This window comes from Equus quagga, chromosome 4 (genome assembly GCF_021613505.1).
Source record: "Equus quagga isolate Etosha38 chromosome 4, UCLA_HA_Equagga_1.0, whole genome shotgun sequence".
Taxonomy (NCBI): domain Eukaryota; kingdom Metazoa; phylum Chordata; class Mammalia; order Perissodactyla; family Equidae; genus Equus; species Equus quagga.
The window spans coordinates 141,944,623-141,966,241 of NC_060270.1; the positions used below are offsets into that span (position 1 = coordinate 141,944,623).

Consider the following 21,619-nt stretch of genomic DNA (forward strand, 5'->3'; position numbering starts at 1 on the left):
GAGTTAGTATATAACCGTGAATTTAAATAGAAGTAAAAAATGAATGAATTACAGCTCCATTCAACATGTTTGAATCTCAGGGACATAATGTGGAGTATATCCAGTGATTATTCTATGTATATATAAAGTTCAAAAGTATACAGAACAAGTACACTGCCTGGGGTGCAAGCATGGTGAACTTAAATGGATATAAAATGGACAGGAGCGTCTCCCTTGAGGGCAGGGAGGAGAGTGGAATTGGGCGGGCAGCACAGGCACTCTTAAGTCAGTGGTCATGTTCTTTTTAAATGGCTCGATGGGTGCATTGGTGTTTGTGGCATCGTCATTCTTTATACCTTACATATATTTTATAAATTTTAAAGACTGATTCTACATTTAGTAAAACAAACAAAAAAGTACATTCCTCAGTTTTTGCTTACTTTAGTTAGCAATGCCTTTTAGTTGTGCCTGGCCCTGTTGTATGAGCCCAGAACTGGCCAGTGTGATTTAGTCAGACAAACCAGGTTTGAAAGCTTTCTGAGAGATGTAGGTTAGATGTCAAAGGCAGAACAATTCTAGGTTCTGTGCTAGTTGTTTAATGTCCATTCTCTTTTAGTCGTCATATTTCTGCAGGAGGCTCTGCTTTCTCCTTTTGACAAATGTGGATGCTGGCTCAGAGGGATTAAGTACTGTGCCCAGGGGCACACAGCTAGTAAGAGGCAGAGAGTCTGCACTTGGGCCCCAGTTTGCCTGACTCTGTGGTGCTATTCCAGTGAGTTATGGGGACTGAGAGTGAAATGTTTGAACTCAGGATTTTCCCCCCAAATCACTTCAGTCTTGTATATATGATGTGAGAAGGAGTTCTGTAAGTCACTCATTTAACCAATTTTACTATTTTATTGGCATTCCACGTATTTAGTAAACTCTGTATCAGTCTTTTAGCGTTTGATATACTTAAGATAAAAACCATCCTATTTCTACCTTAACTAGAGAAAGAAAGTAAAAGTGACCCATAATCTCATTGCAGGGAAAAATAATCTGCTTTTAAATGTTAAAGCACTTCTTTGAAATAGGATTTGCTTGTAACTGTCCCAAATCACCCCAGTATTTTCCTATTTTCTTTATAGTTTGATTCATCCAGACTCCTCAAATACTGCTCTTTCAACAAGACTTGTATCTGTTCAAGAGGACGCTGGGAAATCTCCTGCTCGAAATAGGTAAACTGCCCAGTGGAAACTCTCTCGTGTGTCTGATTTTTCTTTTTTTCATAGTGTGGAGAAGAACAGAGAGAAGTGGGTGGGATTGATTGTTGAGCACTGGCTTAGCTCTGAAGGCTGGATTAAACTCGCACTTCCTCCTGCAGTCGGCCGTTGCTTGCATTCTCTCAGTCCCTCTGTCTCTTCTCCGCTGGCTGCACATTTGGAACCTTCACCCTCTGCTCGCTTGCAGCTTAGCAGTGACCCCACTTTCTGTCCCATAGCAAAGAGGAGACAACAGATGGGGACGTCCTTAGCTCTTACCACCACTTACCCACCTGATTACATTTCTAGCTTACCCTTTTTCTCTTTTCTACCTTGGATTCTCTATTTGTATTCTGGATCCCATCCCATTCCAATTTTTGTCGGTTACCCTATTGATGTTATATATCCTCGGCCTCTCTCTGCTGTCTCCTTACTATCAGTATTTAAACAAACATGGGTCACCTGTTAAAAGCAAACACACAGGGGCCGGCCCCATGGCTGAGTGGTACACTGCTCCTGTGGCCTGGGATTCGCCAGTTTGAATCCTGGGCTCGGACCTAAACACAGCTCATCAAGCCATGCTTTGGCAGCATCCCACTCCCACATAGAAGAACTAGAATGACTTAATAGCTAGGATACGCAACTATATACTGGGGCTTTGGGGAGGAAAAAAAGGAAACTTGGCAACAGGTGTTAGCTCAGAGCCAATCTTCCTCACCAAAAAGCAGACTTAAAAAAAAATAAACACAAACCCCTCCTTTTTGTTTCACCTCTGCTTACCTATGTTCTCAATTTCTTCTCAGCCCAACTTCCTTGAAAATAGTATTTCTTGAAATAATCATTCTATACCTGCACACTTCCTTCTCCCTTTTCACCTTACTTGACTCTTACTGACGTTTACACATCCCACTGAACATGCTTTCATTGCTACATCCGTATGTGGTGAATGAGCGGTGGTAAACCTGAAGAACTAGACATCTGAACCACCGTGGTTTAATGTACTTTCAGTTTATTCTTTAGACAAGTAATTATTAAGTACCTACAGACTAGCTACTTTGAGTACAGCAGTGAATCAGACAGACAGAAACTTAAAGTATAAGGAACCGTAAGGAACAGGGGTGGAGACTGGAACGTCAAACAGACCTTACTGAGAAGCATTGTTTGAGCAAAGACCTGAAGGGTGTGAGGGGATGGGCTATGTGGACATCATGTGGAAGGGTTTAGCAAGGAACGGGGAACAGAGATTCCTGAGAGGGGAGACACCTGGCCCGGGGTGACAGGGCCAGGCGCTTGGAGTGGAGCCTTCTCACACTTAATTCTAAGGACTTTGTCATTTACTTGGAGTGAGATGGGAAGCTATTGGAGAGTTTTACTTTTTTTTATGTTTCAAAATTTTTAATTATTTTGAAAAAATTTCCAGCTTGCAAAAAATTTGCAAGAATAGTAAAATAAATTTTCACTAATTTACATTTTGCCCACTTGCTTCATAACTTTTTATTTAGCACTTTTTTTCCTGAACCATTTGAGAGTAAGTTGCAGACATCATCATCCTTTCCTTTTTTTAAAAAAATTAATAAACTTCATTTTGTAGTGCACTTTTAGGTGCATAGCAAAATTGAGCAGAAAGTACAGAGATTTTTCATGTATCCACCCTCCCCCCCACACTCCTCCCTCTATCAGCATCCCTGTACCAGAGAGGTATGTATGTTACAGTTGATGAACTGCACTGAAACATCATTGTCACCCAAAGCTCATAGTTTATATCAGGGTTCACTCTTGGTGGTGCACATTCTATGGGTTTGAGTAATTGGATGACACGTATTCACCATAGTAGTACAGTACAGAGTTGTTTCACCACCTTAATAAGCCTCTGTGCTCTGCTTATTAATCCCTCTCTCCCCCCCAATGCATGGCAACCATTGATCATCTTACAGTCTCCATGGTTTGCCTTTTCCAGAATGTCATAGTTGGAATTGTACCATATATGACCTTTTCTGGTTGGTGTCTTTCACTTGGTAATATGCATCTCAATTTTCTCCATGTCTGTTCTGGCTTGATAGCTCCCTTCTTTTTAGCACTGAATACTATTCCCTTGTCTGGATGTGCCACAGTTTATTTATCTACTCCTCTTCTGAAGTACATCTGGATTGCTTCCAAGTTTTGGCAGTTAGAATAAGGCTGCTAGAAACATATGTGCAAGTTTTCCTGTAGACATGTTTGCAGTTCATATGAGTAAGTACTAAGGAGTGTGACTACTGGATCGTATGGTTAAGAGTGTGTTTAGTTTTGTAAGAAACCACCAGACTGTCTTCCAAAGTGGCTGTACCATTTTGCATTCCCACCAGCAAGGAATGAGTTCCTCTTGTTCCACATCCTCATCAGCATTTGGTGTTGTCAATGATCTGGATTTTGGCCATTCTCGTAGATGTATAGTGGTATCTCGTTGTTTTAATTTTCAGTTCCCTAATGACATTTGATTTCAAACATCTTTTCCTTTGCTTCCTTGCCATCTATATATCTTCTTTGGTGAGACGTCTGTTTAGATTTTGGCTCATTTTAAAATCAGGCTGTTTGCTTTCTTTTTTTTGTTTGTTTTTTTTTTTGAGGACGATTAGCCCTGAGCTAACTACTGCCAGTCCTCCTCTTTTTGCTGAGGAAGCCTGGCCCTGAGCTAACATCCGTGCCCATCTTCCTCTACTTTATATGTGGGACGCCTACCACAGCATGGCGTGCCAAGCGGTGCCGTGTCCGCACCCGGGATCTGAACTGGTGAACCCCGGGCCGCCAAGAAGTGGAACCTGTGCACTTAATTGCTGCGCCACTGGGCTGGCCCTGTTTGCTTTCTTACTGTTGAGTTTTAAGAGTTCTTTGTATGTTTTGGGTAAGTCCTTTACCAGATGTGTCTTTTGCAAATATTTTCTCCCAGTGTGTGGCTTGTCTTGTAATTCTCTTGATACTGTCTTTCACGGAGCAGAAATTTTTAATTTTAAAGAATTGCAGCTTATCAATTAGTTCTTTCATGCATTGTGTCTTTGATGCTGTATCTAAAAAGTCATCGTACAAGGTTATTGAGATTTTCTCCTGTGTTGTCTTCTGGGAGTTTTAGAGTTTTATGTTTTACATTTAGGTCTGTGATACATTTGAGTTATTTTTTTATGAAGAGTGCAAAGTCTGTGTCTAGATTCACTTTTTTGCATGTGGATGTCCAATTGTTTCGGCACTGTTTGTTGAAAAGACTGTCTTTGCTCCATTGTATTGTCTGTGCTCCTTTGTCAAAGATCGTTTGATTATGTTTATGTGGGTCTCTTTCTGGGCTTTCTGTTCTCTTCCATTGATCTGTTTGTCTCTTCTTTCCCCAGTACCACACTGTCTTGGTTACTGTAGCTTCATTGTATGTCTTAAAGTTGGGTTGTCTCGGTTCTCTGACTTTGTTCTCTCCTTCAATATTGTGTTGGCTATTCTAGGGCTTTTGCTTCTCCATATAAACTTTAGAATCAATTTGTCAGTATCCACAAAATAACTTGCTGGGATTTTGATTGGGATTGTGTTGAATCTATAGATCAATTTGGGAAGAACTGACACCTTGACACTGTTGCATCTTGCTATCCATGAATGTGAAATATCTCTCCATTTATTTAGTTTTTCTTTGATATCTTTGATCAGAGTTTTGTAGTTTCCTCATATAGATCTTATACATACTCTGTTAGATTTATGCCTAAGTATTTCAGTTTTTTGGATGATAATGTAAATGGTAATGTGTTTCAATTTTAAATTTCAGTTGTTCATTGCTGGTATATAGGAAAGTGATTGCCTTTTGTACATTAACTTTGTATCCTGCAACCTTGCTATAATTGCTTATTAGTTCTAGCAAGTTTTTTTTTTGTCAATTCTTTGGAATTTTTTTGTAGGTGATCATGCCATCTGCAAACAAAGACAGTTTTATTTCTTCCTGCCCCATCTGTATCCCTTTTGTTTCCTTTTCTTGCCTTGCTGCATTAGCTAGAACTTCTGGTATAATGTTGAAAGGCAGTGGTGAGATGGGACATCCTTGCATATTCCTGATCTTAGTGGGAAAGCTTTGAGTTTCTCATCAAGCATTAGGTTAGTTGTAGGTTTTTTGTAGATGTTCTTTATCAAGTTCAGGAAGTTCCCCTCTAATCCTAATTTACTGAGAGTTTTTATCATGATGGTTGTTGGATTTTGTCAAATGCTTTTTCTGCATCTCTTGATACGATCATGTAATTTTTCTTCCGTAGCCCGTTGGTGTGATGGATTACATTAATTGATTTTCAAATCTTTTTTTTTTTTTTTTTGAGGAAGATTAGCCCTGAGCTAACTACTGCCAATCCTCTTTTGCTGAGGAAGACTGGCCCTGAGCTAACATCTGTGCCCAACTTCGTCCATTTTATATATGGGACGCCTACCACAGCATGGCTTTTGCCAAGCAGTGCCATGTCTGCACGTGGGATCCGAACCGGTGAACCCCGGGCCGCCGAGAAGTGGAATGTGCGAACTTAACCGCTGTGCCACCGAGCTGGCCCCAATTTTCAAATCTTAAACCAGCCTTTCATACCTGGGGTAAATCCCACTTGGTTTTGGTGTATAATTATTTTTATACGTTGTTGGATTGGATTGCTAAAATTTTGTTGAGGAGTTTTCCATCTGTGTTTATGAGAGATGTTGGTCTCTAGTTTTGTTTTCTTGTAATGTCTCTGTCTGGTTTTAGTATTAGGGTGATGCTGACCTTGTAAGAATGAGGTAGAAAGTATTCCCTCTGCGTTTATCTTTTGAAAGAGATTGTAGAGACTTGGTATAATTCCGTCCTTAAATGTTTGATAGAATTCACCGGTGAGCCCATCTGGGCTTGGGGATGAGCCTGTCAGAGGTGTTTGTCATTTCTGTTACAGTATTTTTGGTCTCTAGCATTTCATTTTGATTCTTAGAGTTTTCATCTGTCTGTCTGCTTACATTCTCTCTCTGGTCTTGTATGTTGTCTATTTTTTCTGTTAAAGCCCTTAGCATATCAGTCATAATTTTTATAAATTCCTGGTGTGATAATTCCAACAGTCTTGCTGTATCTGACTCTAGTTCTGATACTTGTTCATTCTCTTCAGACTATGTTTTTGCCTTTCAGTATTGCTTGTGTTTTTGGTTGATGGGGACGTGATGTACTGATGGAAGGAGCTGTGGCACATGTGCCTTTAGGAATGCAGTGGTGAGGTGTGGAGGGAGGGGCAGCCCTTCATCCTGTGGTCAAATCTCAGTCTCTAGTGAGCCTGCACCTCTGTGACCTTGACAAGTATCTCTCAGTACTTCCGTCTCAGGTGGGACAGGATGGCTGGAGGGCACTGGGCTTGTGTATTTCCCTTCCTCCATGGAAGGCAGCAGTTGGAGTTGGGTATTCTCCTCCACCAGGAGGTTAGTTTGTGATATAACCCCAGCTGGTTAGGCTCTGTAAATAGTTGCTCTTGAGGGCAGACGTATTAGGAAGAGAATGCTCTGGCTGTTTCAAAATAGTTCATTTACCCCTCTTCCTGCCAAAAGCCTGAGGGGATTTTCCTGTGATACTCATTTAGAAAGCTGTTGCAAGGGGCTGGCCCAGTGGTTAAGTGCGCACATTCCACTTTGGCAGCCCGGGGTCCGTCAGTTCGAATCCTGGGTGCGGACATGGCACCACTTGGCAAGCCATGCTACGGTAGGTGTCCCACATATAAAGTGGGGGAAGATGGGCACAGATGTTAGCTCAGGGCCAGTCTTTCTCAGCAGAAAGAAAAGAGGAGGATTGGCAGATGTTAGCTCAGGGCTAGTCTTCCTTGGAAAAAAAAAAAAAAAAAAAGCTGGTGCAAGAATCCAGGCAAGAGAAGTGACTTAGAGCAGTAGAAGTGGGGTGGATGAGAAGTGGTCAGATGCTGGATATGTTTTGATTGTAGAGCTAACAGGATATGCTAACCAATGGAATGTGAAAGATGACTCAGGTTTTTGGCCCGAACATTGGAAGGATGGAATTGCCATTGATTGAGGTGGAGAAGGGTGGGAGGAACAGTTTGATTTTGTTCGTGTTGAATTTGAGATACCTTCTTACATCAAGTGAGGTGTCATTTAGACAGTTGGATATATGGGTGTGGAGTTCAGGAGAGAGGTACAAGCTGGAGATGGAAACCTGGGTGTTGTCATCATGTGGATGGTATTTAAAGCTATGAACCTGGGTGGAGATCAGAAGAGTGACTGGGGCAAGTGAGGAAATAAAGAGGAACCAGAAAAGGAGACTGAGAAGGAGAGACAAGTGATGAGGTGAGAGGAAGCCCAGGAGAGTGTGTTGTCTTGGTAGCCAATTGAGGAAAGTCTTTCAAGGAGGGGGGAGTTACCTGCTGATGTGGCCAGTAAGAAGAGGAGCGAGAACTGACCACCAGCCATAACAATAACATTGGTAATCTGAATAGGCAATTTCAGTGGGTGTTCAGGGTTCAAGAGAGAATGGAAGGAGAAGTGGAGACAGAAGTTTTGCTGTAAAGTGAAGAAGGGAAATGCAGCAAACGGATGTGGAGTCAAGAGACATTTTCTAAAGGATGGGACAGTGGCAGGAGTCCCGTTGGCATGTGCACCAATTCGGAGATGGCTGTGTGCATTCACAGTGCATCTCCCTGTGCTTTGAATGAATGCTCAGATGAACTTGAGTCTTTAGGAAAGATATAATTTCCTCTTTGAGTACTAGCTTTAAATAAAATTTTGGTCAACATTCTTACCACTCTTGACTACTTATTACAACATGGACAACAAAATTGACTGAAGTTCTTTGACTTGTGTCCACTGTATCAGAATATGTGCAGGGGTGCTTAGAATGTTAGAGAAGCACACTGCATGGATAATGCAAATACACATTGGAAAAGAGACTTTAACTAGTTGAATAAGATATACTGGCAACTTTTCACTGAAAGAATATGCCAAGAAATGAATAACTGGTTATTTAAAAACTCTTGCTTATAGACTATATTTATTTCATATTGGTGGTTTCTCGTTAACTATTAAGAATGACTCCACTAAACCTGTTACAATCGTGTGAATAATTTCATAAATTATTCTAGAAGTATCTTTATCTTTATGCTGGCGAGAGCGTAGTTTTCAGTTGAGACCTGATTTTGAATGGCAGCCCTGTTATTTATTAGCTGAATTGCCTTAGACAAGGTACTTCGTCTCTGATTCTTGATTTCTTTATCTGTAGAATGGACTTGGCAGTGCCTGCTCCATTGGATGCTGTGTGGATTAAATCATACATACATGGCCCTACTGAGTGGGTTGTGTAGTAGCTAACATGTCACAGATGCTTCTGCTATTTATCCTTTATATAAAAGCTAAAGTTGGGTTTCATTTTTTCTAAGTAGAAGCTAACTAAATTTATAGCTAAAATTTTTTTGAAAATAAAAGCTTGCTTGGTGCTATTGATATTCCCCTTACAAATTATTATCTGGCAACTGTACCAAGAGGCAAATTAAGGATATTATGCCACTACTTATATAACAAGAGAGGAAACGAATTTCTGCTAATTTTTTTATTGATTAAATTCAAAATATAATAATAATAGAGGACAATATTTTTAATATAGATCTAATGAGAAGGAAGGAGTTCTTTTTTGGGGCAATAACATTTTACTTAGTTGGGGTCAAAGTTGGTGTTTCCCATCACCAGAACATATAGGTGTTTAGCTAACAAAAGCATTGTTCATCCACTGGTTATGTAAACACTGTCTGGCCTGTGGGCCATGGTTTCCCGTCACTGATTTGTAAGATTATTTCTGCATTGTCTGTGATTCCTTATATTTGTCAACTAAAAAAGCACACCCTAATTTTCATCATTTTAACTGGAAGAGTTTTTATCTATTTCCTTTGAAATATTACTGATATACGAACTACATCTGTAGTTGTTTTCCTATAATCTTTCTGTAACAGCTTTCTTTTAAACATATTTTGAAATAATTTTATTTATTTATTTATTTATTTTGAGGAAGATTAGCCCTGAGCTAACATCTGCCACCAATCCTCCTCTTTTTGCTGAGGAAGGCTGGCCCTGAGCTAACATCCATGCCCATCTTCCTCTACTTTATATGTAGGATGCCTGCCACAGCCTGGCTTCTCAAGTGGTGCCATGTCCGTACCCGGGATCTGAGCTGGCAAAGCCCGGGCTGCTGAAGCGGAACATGCACACTTAACTGCTGTGCCACCGGGCCGGCCTCTAAAATAATTTTAGAGTAGAAGTTGGGCATATAGTACAGAGAATTTCTGGATAGTCTTCTCCCAGCTTCCCCTAGGGATAGTATCATACATAACCATTGTAACTTCTTTTAAAAGTACCCTTAACATTGGCAAGTAAGCATTTATTTAAAAATGAATTCTCACTGTAATTCTGTTTACTGATGAAGAATTTATGACTGTCTTTTCACTTTTTGTTTTTATTTCCAGGTCAGCCAGCATTACCAACCTCTCACTGGATCGATCTGGTTCTCCCCTGGTACCTTCATATGAGACATCTGTCAGTCCCCAGGCCAACCGAACGTACGTGAGGACAGAGACCACAGAGGATGAACGCAAAATTCTTCTGGTACTGGTCCAGTGTCTTTGACCCATTGCCAGTTTTGAGCATAAAGAATGTTCAGCGTACTGATTTTTTTTTAAGAAACACACAGGTGAAATAACCAGTTAGCATATAAATTAATAGAGGAAATAATTAGCTTAAGTTTTTATTAGGATCACCTGAGAAATTGGTCAGGCATTCCATGCTCATGTATTGTTTTAATGTTTTCTTGACAGCTTTCATCTGGCAAGATCAGAATTCAGGTGCCTCCATAAGAGGAGAGCTTAACTTTGGGTTAGGTCCCAGATTGCTGTTTAAACTTTGAAGCATGTTTCTTATACATGCAGAATACTTTTGAGACATTTAATACTATATGTTTATATGAGACAGTAATCAGTTGTTTATTGAGTTTATGTGTAAAATACCATGTTCAATCCCAAGAGTGACTCAAAGAAGTGGAAGATACGGCTTCTGTCCCCAAGCTTACGACTCACAAGGCAGAAATGAGGTCGGTGGGCAGGGCCTTAATAGTAAAAGAAGTGAAACTTTAATAATAAAATAGAAATGTCATTAGTGGTGAGGGAGCCGGAAGGCTCTATGCTGAGAGGCCTGAGCTGGACATTGGAGGATGGAGCAGATTTGGGCCAGCAGTGAGGACAGCAGGTCTTAGGACAGGCAGAGAGGCAAGAAGAAGTGTGCCGCTTTCCATGGACCCGGGCAGGATTTATTAACTGGAACGGTTGGGGGGAGATTAAGTTGGACTCTGTGGGCATTGAGATTGGAAAGGTATTTGGGGCTACCTTGTGGAAGGTGTGAATTCAGTCTCTACAAGCTTAGATTTGAACCTGCAGGCGCTGAGTAACGTTGGAAGGTTTTTTGAGCAGGGAGTGACCCACTGAAGGCATTTCTCTAGGAGGAGGCACCAGGCGGTTGCATCTGGGTGAGAAGGGTGGGAGCCTGGTGGAGCGAAGGCCAACAGAAGCAGTTCCGGTAGATTAGTGTGGTGACTGCTCTCTCCCTTGCCCCTCTCCAAACGGGAGTGTGAAACTTTGTACTTAGGCACCTAAGAGACTGATGATATGTGCCATTGACTGAAAAAATTATTTGGGATAGTTGGTTTTCAAGAGGAAAAGTTACATTTGGAATTAGTGAGCTGAGTTCAAGCTGTTGCCCATGCACATGTCATTTCTGTTAAATCATGTAACTGAGATACAAGAAAGGCATCTGAATTGAATTTCCTTTTATGAATGTAAAAACCACAGGAAATAATCTGAGAGTACATGGCACCCTTCCCAGGAGTAGTTACTTGCTCATAATGTACTTTCAGGACAGCGTCCAGTTAAAAGACCTGTGGAAGAAAATCTGCCATCACAGTAGTGGAATGGAGTTTCAGGATCACCGCTACTGGCTGAGGACACATCCCAACTGCATCGTAGGGAAGGAGTTAGTCAACTGGCTAATCCGAAATGGGCACATTGCCACAAGGTAGTGTGATCTTAGAAAGACTGTTGGGTGTTGTTACTTTATTTTTAATGAGGATGCGTCATTGTAGACATAAGGGGAGCATATTTCTTTGTGAATAGGGTGCTGTTTGTTTTCTGCATTTGGTATTTGGGGTACTAATTACTCAACCCTCCTCCTTCTGGGTTTTAACCAGTGGAGAATAGATGCAAGGAGCCAGATGGGGTCACGGTTTATTTATTTATTATTTATTAAATAATATACCTTATTTATTAAAGAAAACTGTGTGGTAATTCCCAGAACACAGAGCTCTCTAGTTAGGCAGGACTGGGGAGTGCAGTGGGAGCCCGAGACCACAGTGGGCTCCGCTGCTGCCCTCCTTTTCTGCGCATTGCAGCCTGTCTGGGGAGTTGGGGGCATGAGCCACCCGGCGTCCTAGCCTGCCTCATGAATCGTTTGTAGAAAGGAGACACACAGATCCTGTTGCCTTTCAAGGTAATGTGTCCCCTGGCTTTTCTGTGTGCTTAGATTAGCTACTCCTCCCTCATGGGAAGAAATAAGTATGTAGGAAGAGGGAGAAATGGCTTGAAGCCATGAAGCCCTGGGTTCCAGTTTGGCTATATCTCTTTTTGGCTTTGTGCTTTTAGTCAAGTTATTCAAGCTCTGAGACTTGGACCTCTTGGTTCCAGCATGAGGGAACTATATGGTCCTGTGAAGAAGCCATGAGGATGAAATGAAGGAATATGGGCTAAAGTGCTTTATAAATTGTGAAATTCTTTATGAATGCAGTGTGTTAGTAAGTGTCTGTTTCATGTCATGTGCACGCATGTTTTATACCCGTGTGTGTGCTGGTTGGTACCGACTCCTCATGGAGACTGTCACTTCCTTGAGGGCAGGCGCTGTACTCCTCAGCAGCTTCCACCCCTCCAGTAAGCACACGGGCGGACTACACGTGTGTCGAGTACCTGATAAAGCGTCTTGTCATTAGAGTTAGGTTTCCTCAGGACTGCCTTGCCAGTAGGTTCTCCTTGACTGTGGGACCTGGAAGAATCTTTTAATTTAGCTTCACGTCTCTGTTGCATTATCCCTAACCTATCCAAGGACTATTTGAAATTCCAACTGACTAGAATGGGAAAAACTTCAGCTTGTGTCTCATTTTCTGTCTGCAAAATTGTTCTGACTGACTTTAAAGTTTCATTTCTGTTGGATCTGATTCAGGGCACAAGCTGTAGCAATTGGACAAGCGATGGTGGACGGACGGTGGCTGGACTGCGTGAGCCACCATGACCAGCTCTTCAGGGATGAGTACGCGCTCTACAGACCCCTGCAGGTAGTGCCTGGCGTCACTGCTCACCGGCGATGGCAGGCGCTGTGACGTCTGTTTGCAGTGGGAACAAGAAGTAGTTGAATTACCCAAAGATATACTTTTCTAGCATGTTTTCTGTACTGTTTGAGTAAGGTTAAAACGTTTTTACTTGGTGTATAGCAATGATGAAAAACCTGTTGGAATAAAAAAATGCAGTTGGTGTGGCTGTTCTTAACCTTGGCCTGTGGTCTTGTAGCTGCTTGTCATTTAACATCAGTGGTTTTCAGTTTTGCTTTGTCTCTGTTTTTAGGACTAAGAGGGAATATACATAACAAAATGACTGAAAAATTGAATGTCACTGTTGAAATAGATTTTGACTCTTTATCAGTGTTAAATGATATAGCAATGGTAAAATGATGAGTATTCTATTTTATTACTTTAATTAGGGAAGTGAAAATTATTTAGAGAGAGAACTTTAAAAAAAGATATCCTTTCACTTTTGGTTTATGTTAATTTGATACATGTAATGGTAACACCTTTATGAACTAAAACTGGAGACTCAGTGTGAGAAAAGGTGAAGGACCCGAAAGCCTGGTGTGGGTCGTCTGTCCGCATCTAGTGGTGGTTTCCCAGGAGGTGTCCTTGCCTTCGCGCAGACTTAGAGTAAATCCTCTGCCACCTTCACTCGCAGGACCAAAGAGGAAATAAAACCCTGTAAAAATCTGTATATTAATTTTAACCATAATATGCTCCCTAAGCCTACTGGTTAATGAAAATTATAATTTTAGGAGTGGAATTGTCCTCATGATACCAGTTTACTACTTAGTTTCTATTAACTTGCTTATTTTTATATAAATTTATTCAGTAGTTAGCTTTGTAGAAATATTGGACTAGAATCTGTTTGTAGTGTGACAGCTTCAACATGGTTCCCATTGAGGGTCAATTGTTGAGATCCTGTCTTGATCCTTTCAGAGTACAGACTTTTCTGAGACCCCTTCTCCGGACAGTGACTCCGTGAACTCTGTGGAAGGACACTCGGAGCCATCATGGTTTAAAGACATAAAGTTTGATGACAGCGACACAGAGCAGATTGCTGAAGAAGGTGACGATAATTTGACTAGTGAGTTTAGCTTTCTAACATTTTAGTTTTTATGAACCGTTGCTGTGTACATATGATAAAATGAGACTTCTATTTGTTTAGCTGCAACAATCCTACTTTAAACTTTATGGCTTCCAACTAAATGTAAACATCTGATAGCAATCCTTGTCCTAGATACAGTATTTTCTTAAAAAACCAACTTGTTAGGCTACTGGTATTCTCACATTTTGCTGTGGTCTCTAGTTTGCAGCAGCTTAAAAATAACTGAGCTAATAACGCAGCAGACAACTTCCTCACCTCTCCACTGCGTATCAGACTTTATCTCTGCAGAACCTCCAAGATATTTCTTCATTTTAAAAATTCATTTTATATTTAACTTGTTCAAACTTCAAGTCTACACAGAAGTACATGAAAATACTGTATCCATTTTGGTATTGCACATTGGGCTTGTATATTAAAAAAACATTTTTTTCCTTTCCTCCAATACCCTGATGAAACCCATTTTTACTCCCCTCCTCTCCCTATATTTCTTTCCCCTCCCCAACACTAAAAGACTCTGCCAGTCCTAGCAAGCGCACGTCAGTCAGCAGTTTCCAGTCCACAGTGGACAGTGACTCAGCCGCCTCCATCAGCCTGAACGTGGAGTTGGACAACGTGAACTTCCACATCAAGAAGCCCTCCAAGTACCCACACGTGCCCCCTCACCCTGCTGACCAAAAAGGTAGGAGGCAGTCACCATCCAGAGTCCAAGCACAAGGCTGCAGAGCTGGCCTCCGTCTCCTGCCCGCCAGTCCTTCCGGCTTCCTCTCTCCCCCATGGCTGAGGGCAGCTCGGGTGGATTTTGTTCCACCCTTTCTCATTTTCCCTGCACCTCCTCCCTACACTTTTTTTGATTGGTTCTTTTTATTTCTCCTTTTCTCCCTCAGTACCACCACACCCAGTTTAAAGGGTGTCATCTTTAGAAGGAACTACCCTTGACTGCTCTTCCCTTAGCGTAATGTGCAACTTCCAAGGTGGCGTTTCTTTGCATTTATAACATGGATGTTCTGCTCTATTCATTTCTCTTTCTTCATTTAACATTTTCAATCTATTTGCTTATGCTCTTATGCAGTAGCGTGGTATTGCACTAAACCTTTTCAGATGCTTGAACTGGATTGGGGGAAAATCATTCACACATTCCGAAACATCTTTCTACTATAATTTAAAATGCTTATTATGTATATACTATATTTATAAAGGAATTTTCTTCTCTAATTAATACAAAATGTATTCATTCTTTATTTTTAGCTATCTTATTTGAGCCTTTAATCTACTGACTCAAAAATAATAATGACCATATTCAAAAGACATTCTATATAAAAGGAAAAATAAAGTAAACCATTACAGAAATCTGACATAACAGTATATGAAAAATGAAATCCTTTTTTTAATGGATGATGGGATTTACTTTGTTGGATGTAATTAAAAGCCAATTTAAATTTTAACCCTAAAGTGCCATTATGTGAAAGTACATTAATAAAAAATACATAAGTAAATAAATAATTGTGGGATTTCACTGTGTTATAGTAACTGAAAAATCATTATTATAAAGATGAAGCATTTTATTCCATGATTTCACCTGGAGTTTGAATTTTTAATATTTAGCTCTCTAAAGTTGAATTGTCTCCTCACTTAGATCTGAAATGCTTGTGGAATTCTTTGCTACTCCCTATTTTGAGCCTAAAAGTATGATCAGAAAAGAGAAACTTTTGAATTTAAACATCCATGCTGACATAATTGGAAACATTCACATTTCTACAACAAATTTTTCATAATTGTTAAATTAGCCGTTACAGTCATGAGCTGCATAACATTTCAGTCAATGACTGACTGCACCTTCGACGGTGCTCCCATAGATTAGCACCGTATAGCCTAGGTGTGCAGTAGGCTCTACCTTCTAGATTTCCGTAAGTGCTGTAGGGGAGGAAGAAATTTTTGTCTGTCTTTCTAGGTTCTTCTGGCTGGTCTAAGAATTAAGTTGACATGAGACAGATTAACAGGAGAAAAACAAACAGAAGTTTAATAACATGTATATGTGGGAGAAGCCCAGGAAACCCTAGTAACTCATCAAATGGCTGAAGCCTTCCGCTTAAATACCGTCCTCAGCTAAAGACAAAAGAAGGTGTTGGGGGTGGGGAGAGTCAGGGACTCAAATGGAAGGAAGACAATTCACAGGTAGGTGAAAAGGAGCAAACGTTTGGAAAACAAGGGTTGGTTTGGCCACACAGAAGCAGAAGAACACAGAGGGAAGCCCAGCAGACAGGCTTTTCTGGGTTCCTCCCTGTCAGCTACCCAGTTCATGTGGTGCTAAGGTGAGAGCTCACCTCCTGAGACAAGTTTATTTAATCTGAATTATTTTACACAGTTAAAGGAGAGGTAACAAGAAAAACTTCCTGAGTCTTTTGTTCCTTAAAAATAATCAGCCTAAAATAGTCCTTATGTTAAAGACACACATTTTGGGGTGGTAAATTTTGTTCCCCTTTGGTACACTTTACGATGTTAGCGACGCATTTCTCAGAGCACAGCTCTGTTTTAAGCGATGTGTGACTGTATCATCAAGATGTGGTAAAAGATGTGGCGTCTAAGAGTTACAGTAATAAAAAGGTATATCTTATTTAAAAATAGAAATTTAGAGAGAGTGTCAGAAAAGAGGAGACTTGACTTGCATTAAACATGAGTGAGATACCCATCTTTATGGGAATCCTCAAAATAGAAATTGGGAAATTGGTGGAGAACATCTCGGTGAGTATGAAGGGAGAGTGAAGCAGAGGTGATGTTCGTGTGAGAACAGCCTGTCAGCTGTGGTCTCAAGGGTAATGGGTGATGCTTTTGTGGTATAAGTTAGGTGTGGTAGAGGCAGGGTCTGTCACGACAGAGGATAGCTGTTCTCTGGACACACTTCTTGATGGTTTCGTTCTGCTGAGAGTAGAGTGTGAAGTACATTTTTGACTTGCTGGTAATTTCACCTCTTGGAAAGTTAAGGAAGTTTTGGAAATCATGAAGAAAGTGACCTGTCATCATGGAACTTATAATAGCAAAAGATGGACTGCTGGGCGCAGTCGGACATTGACCTCGGGAGCCTGACTTCATGGCGTTGGGAGAGGGCTGGAAGAGAAGGCTCCAACAAGACTTTTCACAGCACCACCTCAAAGTGTGTCTCTAAGGAGAACTGAAGGGGAAGCGCCGCTGTTGAAAAATCATCGTGATTCCTCTGGAACCTCTGATCTCAGTCCTTTAAAAAGATGGATTGGTCCACTAAAGTTGTAGGAGGCAACCATTGTAGAAGGATGAATCTGAAAGAGGGGGCCAGCACTTTTGAGAAAAATGGCAGGATAGCAGAAGTCCAGAGTGCACTGAAGGTTGGAGTAAATGCCAAGGATATCTTAGAAAAGATTTTTAAAATTGTGATGAAAAGAAGGAAAGAAAGAGAAACTAGACCAGTTATTTCGGGAAGTTGATATAATAATTGAAGTTTTTTTCTCTCAAGATAATCTTTTTTTTGTCAAGATAATCTTATCAGGAAAGAACACACATGGTTAAGAGGAAAGTGAAGTGCAAGATAAGAGATAGAGAATACCTGCTATTTTAAGTAAGTCTTGCCAAGTTCAGGCAAACTGTATGCCAGATTATTGAAAGATTATTGAAAGATTGTGGGGACAGAGTTCATCATCTTTGAAGAATTGTGGAGAACAGGAGAGGGTTTAAATGACTGTAGTTAGAGATGCATTAAAATTTTTTAAAGGATAGGTTCTTGATATGACATTGGAAGTTGACAAAATTGTGGGGAAGTTTAGTGAAAGACTGTACTGTGGTATTTGGAAAAGGGAGTAGTGGTGATTGGGCCCAGTGTTGGTTACCTAAAATAAGTTGTTCCAAAACAACCACATTCCATCTTTGATGGGGACTGCGATGGGCACTGTAGTCTGTGATGTTAGAGAGACGTTTGATAGTCTCTCAGAAGCTTGTGGACAGTTTTGTGTTTGATGTATGTTAGAGAGTGTTATAGGCAGTGGTTGTGTTTACTTGTTAAAAGCACAGGCTCGGAAGTCTCTGTGTGTAAAAAACACACATAAAGAGCTTAGTGTTTTTGGCAAATGTAAGAACTTAGTAATGCCACTGTTAATATAATACATGGATTTGTAGTCTTTTTAACGGTTGTGCCAAATATTGAAAGAGTAATTAATAATTTGACGTCAATCGGAAGGGGAATGCTCCTTGGTTGTGCTATAGGGCTTTGTTGGTCTATATTCACTGTTGTTCAATGATTTTTTTTCGGTCAGTATTTTTAATATTTTTCAGATTCACAAATCATTAAAATATGAAAAGAATAGCTAGCTTGTTGGATAGGAGAATTGGAATTTAAAGATCTTTATTTTCTTATATAGTAGACTGAGACTAACAAGATGAAATTTAATGCAAACAGAAAATAATGTAATGAGGCTTAAAATGTTTACCATGACTGTGGTGGAGAAAGCTGTTCTTGTTAGTTTATGTGGTGTTGCCTCAGGCGTCTGGAGTGTCTGAGAGAAGTGATGTGTGTGTGGCTGAAGGAGAGCTGGGTTCTCTAGGGGAGCAGGGAGCATTTGCTCCTGTGTGCTGCCGTGTCCAGTGGTGTCTGAAGTCCACCTTTTAGGGTTCTTGAGGATCCGTGCCTACCCTGGGTGAGAGGTTAGGTGGGCTTGGTGACTTCTGTTTCCTTTTAATTCTCAGTCTGTGAAATGAGAACTCTAGATCCAGAGTTTTAAAAGGATTACAAAGAGTGTAAGGAATCCTTTAGCCTACTCAGTAAGAATGTAGTAAAGTTCCAGCATCAGAAAGAAGGTGATTATTATTAGGTTGATCTCCTAGGTCATTTGCAACCTTGAGAATCTATAATTTAAGGATTTTATAAATCCCCTATAAATGTTCTGGCTTTCACAGTTCTCTCTTGTTAGTTTTTAGCATACTAAGAAGAATTATTATGTTTCTGTTTTTCTTGTGAAGTTGAAATACAGTAATTCATCTTTTTCTACATTGTAGTTAAGGTAAGCACTGATTACCAGAAGGTTAAAGGTGGTCCTGGTGATCTCTTAGTGGAGAGAAAGAATGATAGCCTTCTCCTGCCTCTGGCTTTCATTCCTCTGAAAGTACAAGTGGGAATGAGTGGTTTTTATCTCTCCATTGAAGTTAAAGGTAATACTTACTAAATCTCTTCTCAGTGCTCGCCCTCCACCTTCTAAGGTTGAGAAAATTTGGATTTATAAAATTGGTTGAAATATCTGTACTTAAAAAAAATCTGCCTTTTTAAATCTTATGTAAGCAAACTCCTCATTTGAAGAAACTTGTAAAACTGAGACAATGTGTTCTTCTCGTTTGATTAATTTTTCGCTGTTGGTCTTAGAGAGTTGTACAATTAAAATACATTTTACTATGTGTTGTTGTAAGCAGGATTCTGAATGATTCTTGGAAGTTAGTGAGTAGAAGCTAGTGAAGAAAGTGAAAATTGTGGTTCCCACGAGCTTCTGGATCTGACTTCCCGTTTAGAGGAGAATATAGGCTGTGGGGTCAGGACATTAAACACCACCAGGACGAGGCAGTTGGTCGAGTCCAGAGTGCAGGATGCTCCACAGGGCCTGTGGCCTGGTGCTTTCAGAAGTCCTTATCATCAAAAAGGAAAAAGGTCAGAGGTCTGCTTTAGATGAAAGAGAATGAAGGGAACCTTTTTGGATCCAGGTTTGAGAAAGAAAAACCTTTATTAAAGCATTTTGAGGACAGTTAGATAAATTTGAACATGTACTAATTCGATGATGTTAAGACCTTGTCAGTTTCTTTAAGTGTGTAAATGGTATTTTGGCTCTAGAGAAGAATGCCCATATTTTTAAGAGATGCGTTGTGAAATATTAGCAGTAAAGTGTCATGAAGTGTGTACCTTTAAATGGGCAGGGAAAAAGCCTACATGTATGTAGAGAGAAATTGGATATGGCAAGTCATTAGCAATTGTTGAATCTAGGTGGGCGGCGAACAGGACTTTCTGTATGTTTGGATTTTTTCATAGTAAAATGGGGACAATCCACTACTTCGAAGTTTATATGTGTATCTATTCAAGCTTTGTGTGAAAGGGAAGCTTGTGAAGCCCATGCATTTGTTGCAGGAATAGGGGCTGGCGTTTCTCGTTCTCTGAGGGAGTATAAGTAAAGGGTAGCATCTGTTTTCACGCATCCACATCCTTGATTTTGTTGTATTTGGCATGGCACACTTAACATTTCTAAATAAAGTTTTTTCTCTGCTTTCTTGTTCGAAGAATGAGTGTATTGCCTTGTAAACACATTGACATTTGAAACCCATTTGTTTGTAAGTGAAATCTACTTCGAAAGAATTTGGTGGAGAACCTTTACCTTATAGGGCTTAAAATCTGTTGTGGTTTCATTTGCATGGTGGAAAGAACCCACTTGAGCTGGGCTTGGTCACAGACTTAGAGAAAGGTTCATGGGGAAGTAGAGAGTAAGTTTCACTTGTAAGAAAAATATTTAGTATTCTAAAAGTTCTAAAAGAACGCATTCTGAGTGTGTTCAGCAGTTATCACAACCATTTGGCAGTGTTGGTTAGAACTTTTGAAAGAGTAAAACTAATTCAAAAACTGATAAAAATCCTGATGAGTTATATTTTTATTCCCTGCCAATGTCACTTTTGTATTAATTTGTTTTATAGCTTACCTTCCGAAATTAAAAAAACCCTTATATTGTTTTATCAGGTGCCTTTGCTATCTGTGAACTCCTTTGTGTATAGACAAAGTCATTATTTGTTAAATAATACAGTTATACATGAGAAAAATAGTGTAACCTTTTAGGCTTGTCATGCAAACTACTGAAGATCTCAGTTTTCGTAAAGCAGTTCAGTTTTGGTAAGGGGAAAATGATCAGTTAAAGATTATCTGACATTACTGTTTCAAGGTTCTGTTATTTTTTTTGTTGTTAAAGATTGGCACCTGAGCTAACATCTGTTGCCAATCTTCTTTTTTTTTCCTTTTTATCCCCAAAGCACCCGCTAGTACATAGTTGTAAATTCTAGCTGTGGGTCCTTCTAGCTCTGCTATGTGGAAGGCTGCCTCAGCATGGCCTGACGAGGGGTGCCATGTCCACACTTAGGATCTGAACCTGTGAAACCCTGGGCCACCCAACCAAAGTGCGCGGACTTAACCACTTGGCTGCAGGGACAGCCCCTCCAATGAGTTATTAAGTCTATTACATTTTGGTATGAAGTGTGTGGAGCTGGTGTAAACAGGTGTTTTAGCCTAAAGCTTTCTTGGATTGGCCGGGCAGTGATGGGTTTAGTCTGAGTAATACTTTGTGTGTGGGTGTGTTCTCTGTACTATACTGGCATGTTAGAGTCATAAGTCTCTCCTTTCCTTCCTCCTCTCTGCTTTCTCCCTGGTATACAGAGTATTTGATTTCTGACAACGGAGGACAACAACTCTCAATAAGTGACGCCTTCATCAAAGGTAATTGTATCAAAAGCTGTACATGAGACGGTGTCTCTTTTGTTCATGAGAATATTCTTAGGGCCTACCACATTGATTGGTGCAGAATAGGTACTAAAAATATTAGTATCATGGGAACACTGTTTTTAATATGTGTTGTAACTTTGAGAATGTTGAGAACCAAGAATATAAACTTGGACTTGGTTTGAGAGAAGAATGTCTCTGATCTGAAAATAGTTCTTTAAAAGCTTTTAAATGGAATTTGATTTTTTTCTTTTAAAGGCGTAAATAGTTTATGCTTTCCTGTATTGTGAGTAGAATATTAAGTATTGATATGTATATCATCAATTGAACTTGTCAAAAAGCCCACAGACAGATCTCATCCAGTTAGGATGCTGCTTGCCTTGAGGGAATGGGAAGGAGGGGTAGGCGGAAGAGGATAAAGAACTGACTCTGTTGATCCAATTCTTGGG

At 40.2% G+C, this 21,619-nt stretch overlaps 1 protein-coding gene across 12 annotated transcripts in view; it reads left to right on the plus strand.

Annotated features, from left to right (window-relative positions):
• PIKFYVE (phosphoinositide kinase, FYVE-type zinc finger containing) overlaps nucleotides 1-21,619 on the plus strand; it is a 76,463-nt gene that overhangs the window by 14,955 nt on the left and 39,889 nt on the right. For 8 of the 12 annotated variants that reach the window (XM_046657951.1, XM_046657952.1, XM_046657953.1 and 5 more), the window contains 7 exons: nucleotides 1,107-1,196; nucleotides 9,674-9,812; nucleotides 11,113-11,270; nucleotides 12,465-12,576; nucleotides 13,525-13,672; nucleotides 14,205-14,372; nucleotides 21,108-21,167. In XM_046657951.1, the coding sequence (XP_046513907.1) occupies nucleotides 1,107-1,196; nucleotides 9,674-9,812; nucleotides 11,113-11,270; nucleotides 12,465-12,576; nucleotides 13,525-13,672; nucleotides 14,205-14,372; nucleotides 21,108-21,167 (875 nt within the window). The remainder of the gene's footprint in view (nucleotides 1-1,106; nucleotides 1,197-9,673; nucleotides 9,813-11,112; nucleotides 11,271-12,464; nucleotides 12,577-13,524; nucleotides 13,673-14,204; nucleotides 14,373-21,107; nucleotides 21,168-21,619) is intronic. The other 4 variants (XM_046657959.1, XM_046657960.1, XM_046657955.1 and 1 more) reach the window with 3 other exon arrangements.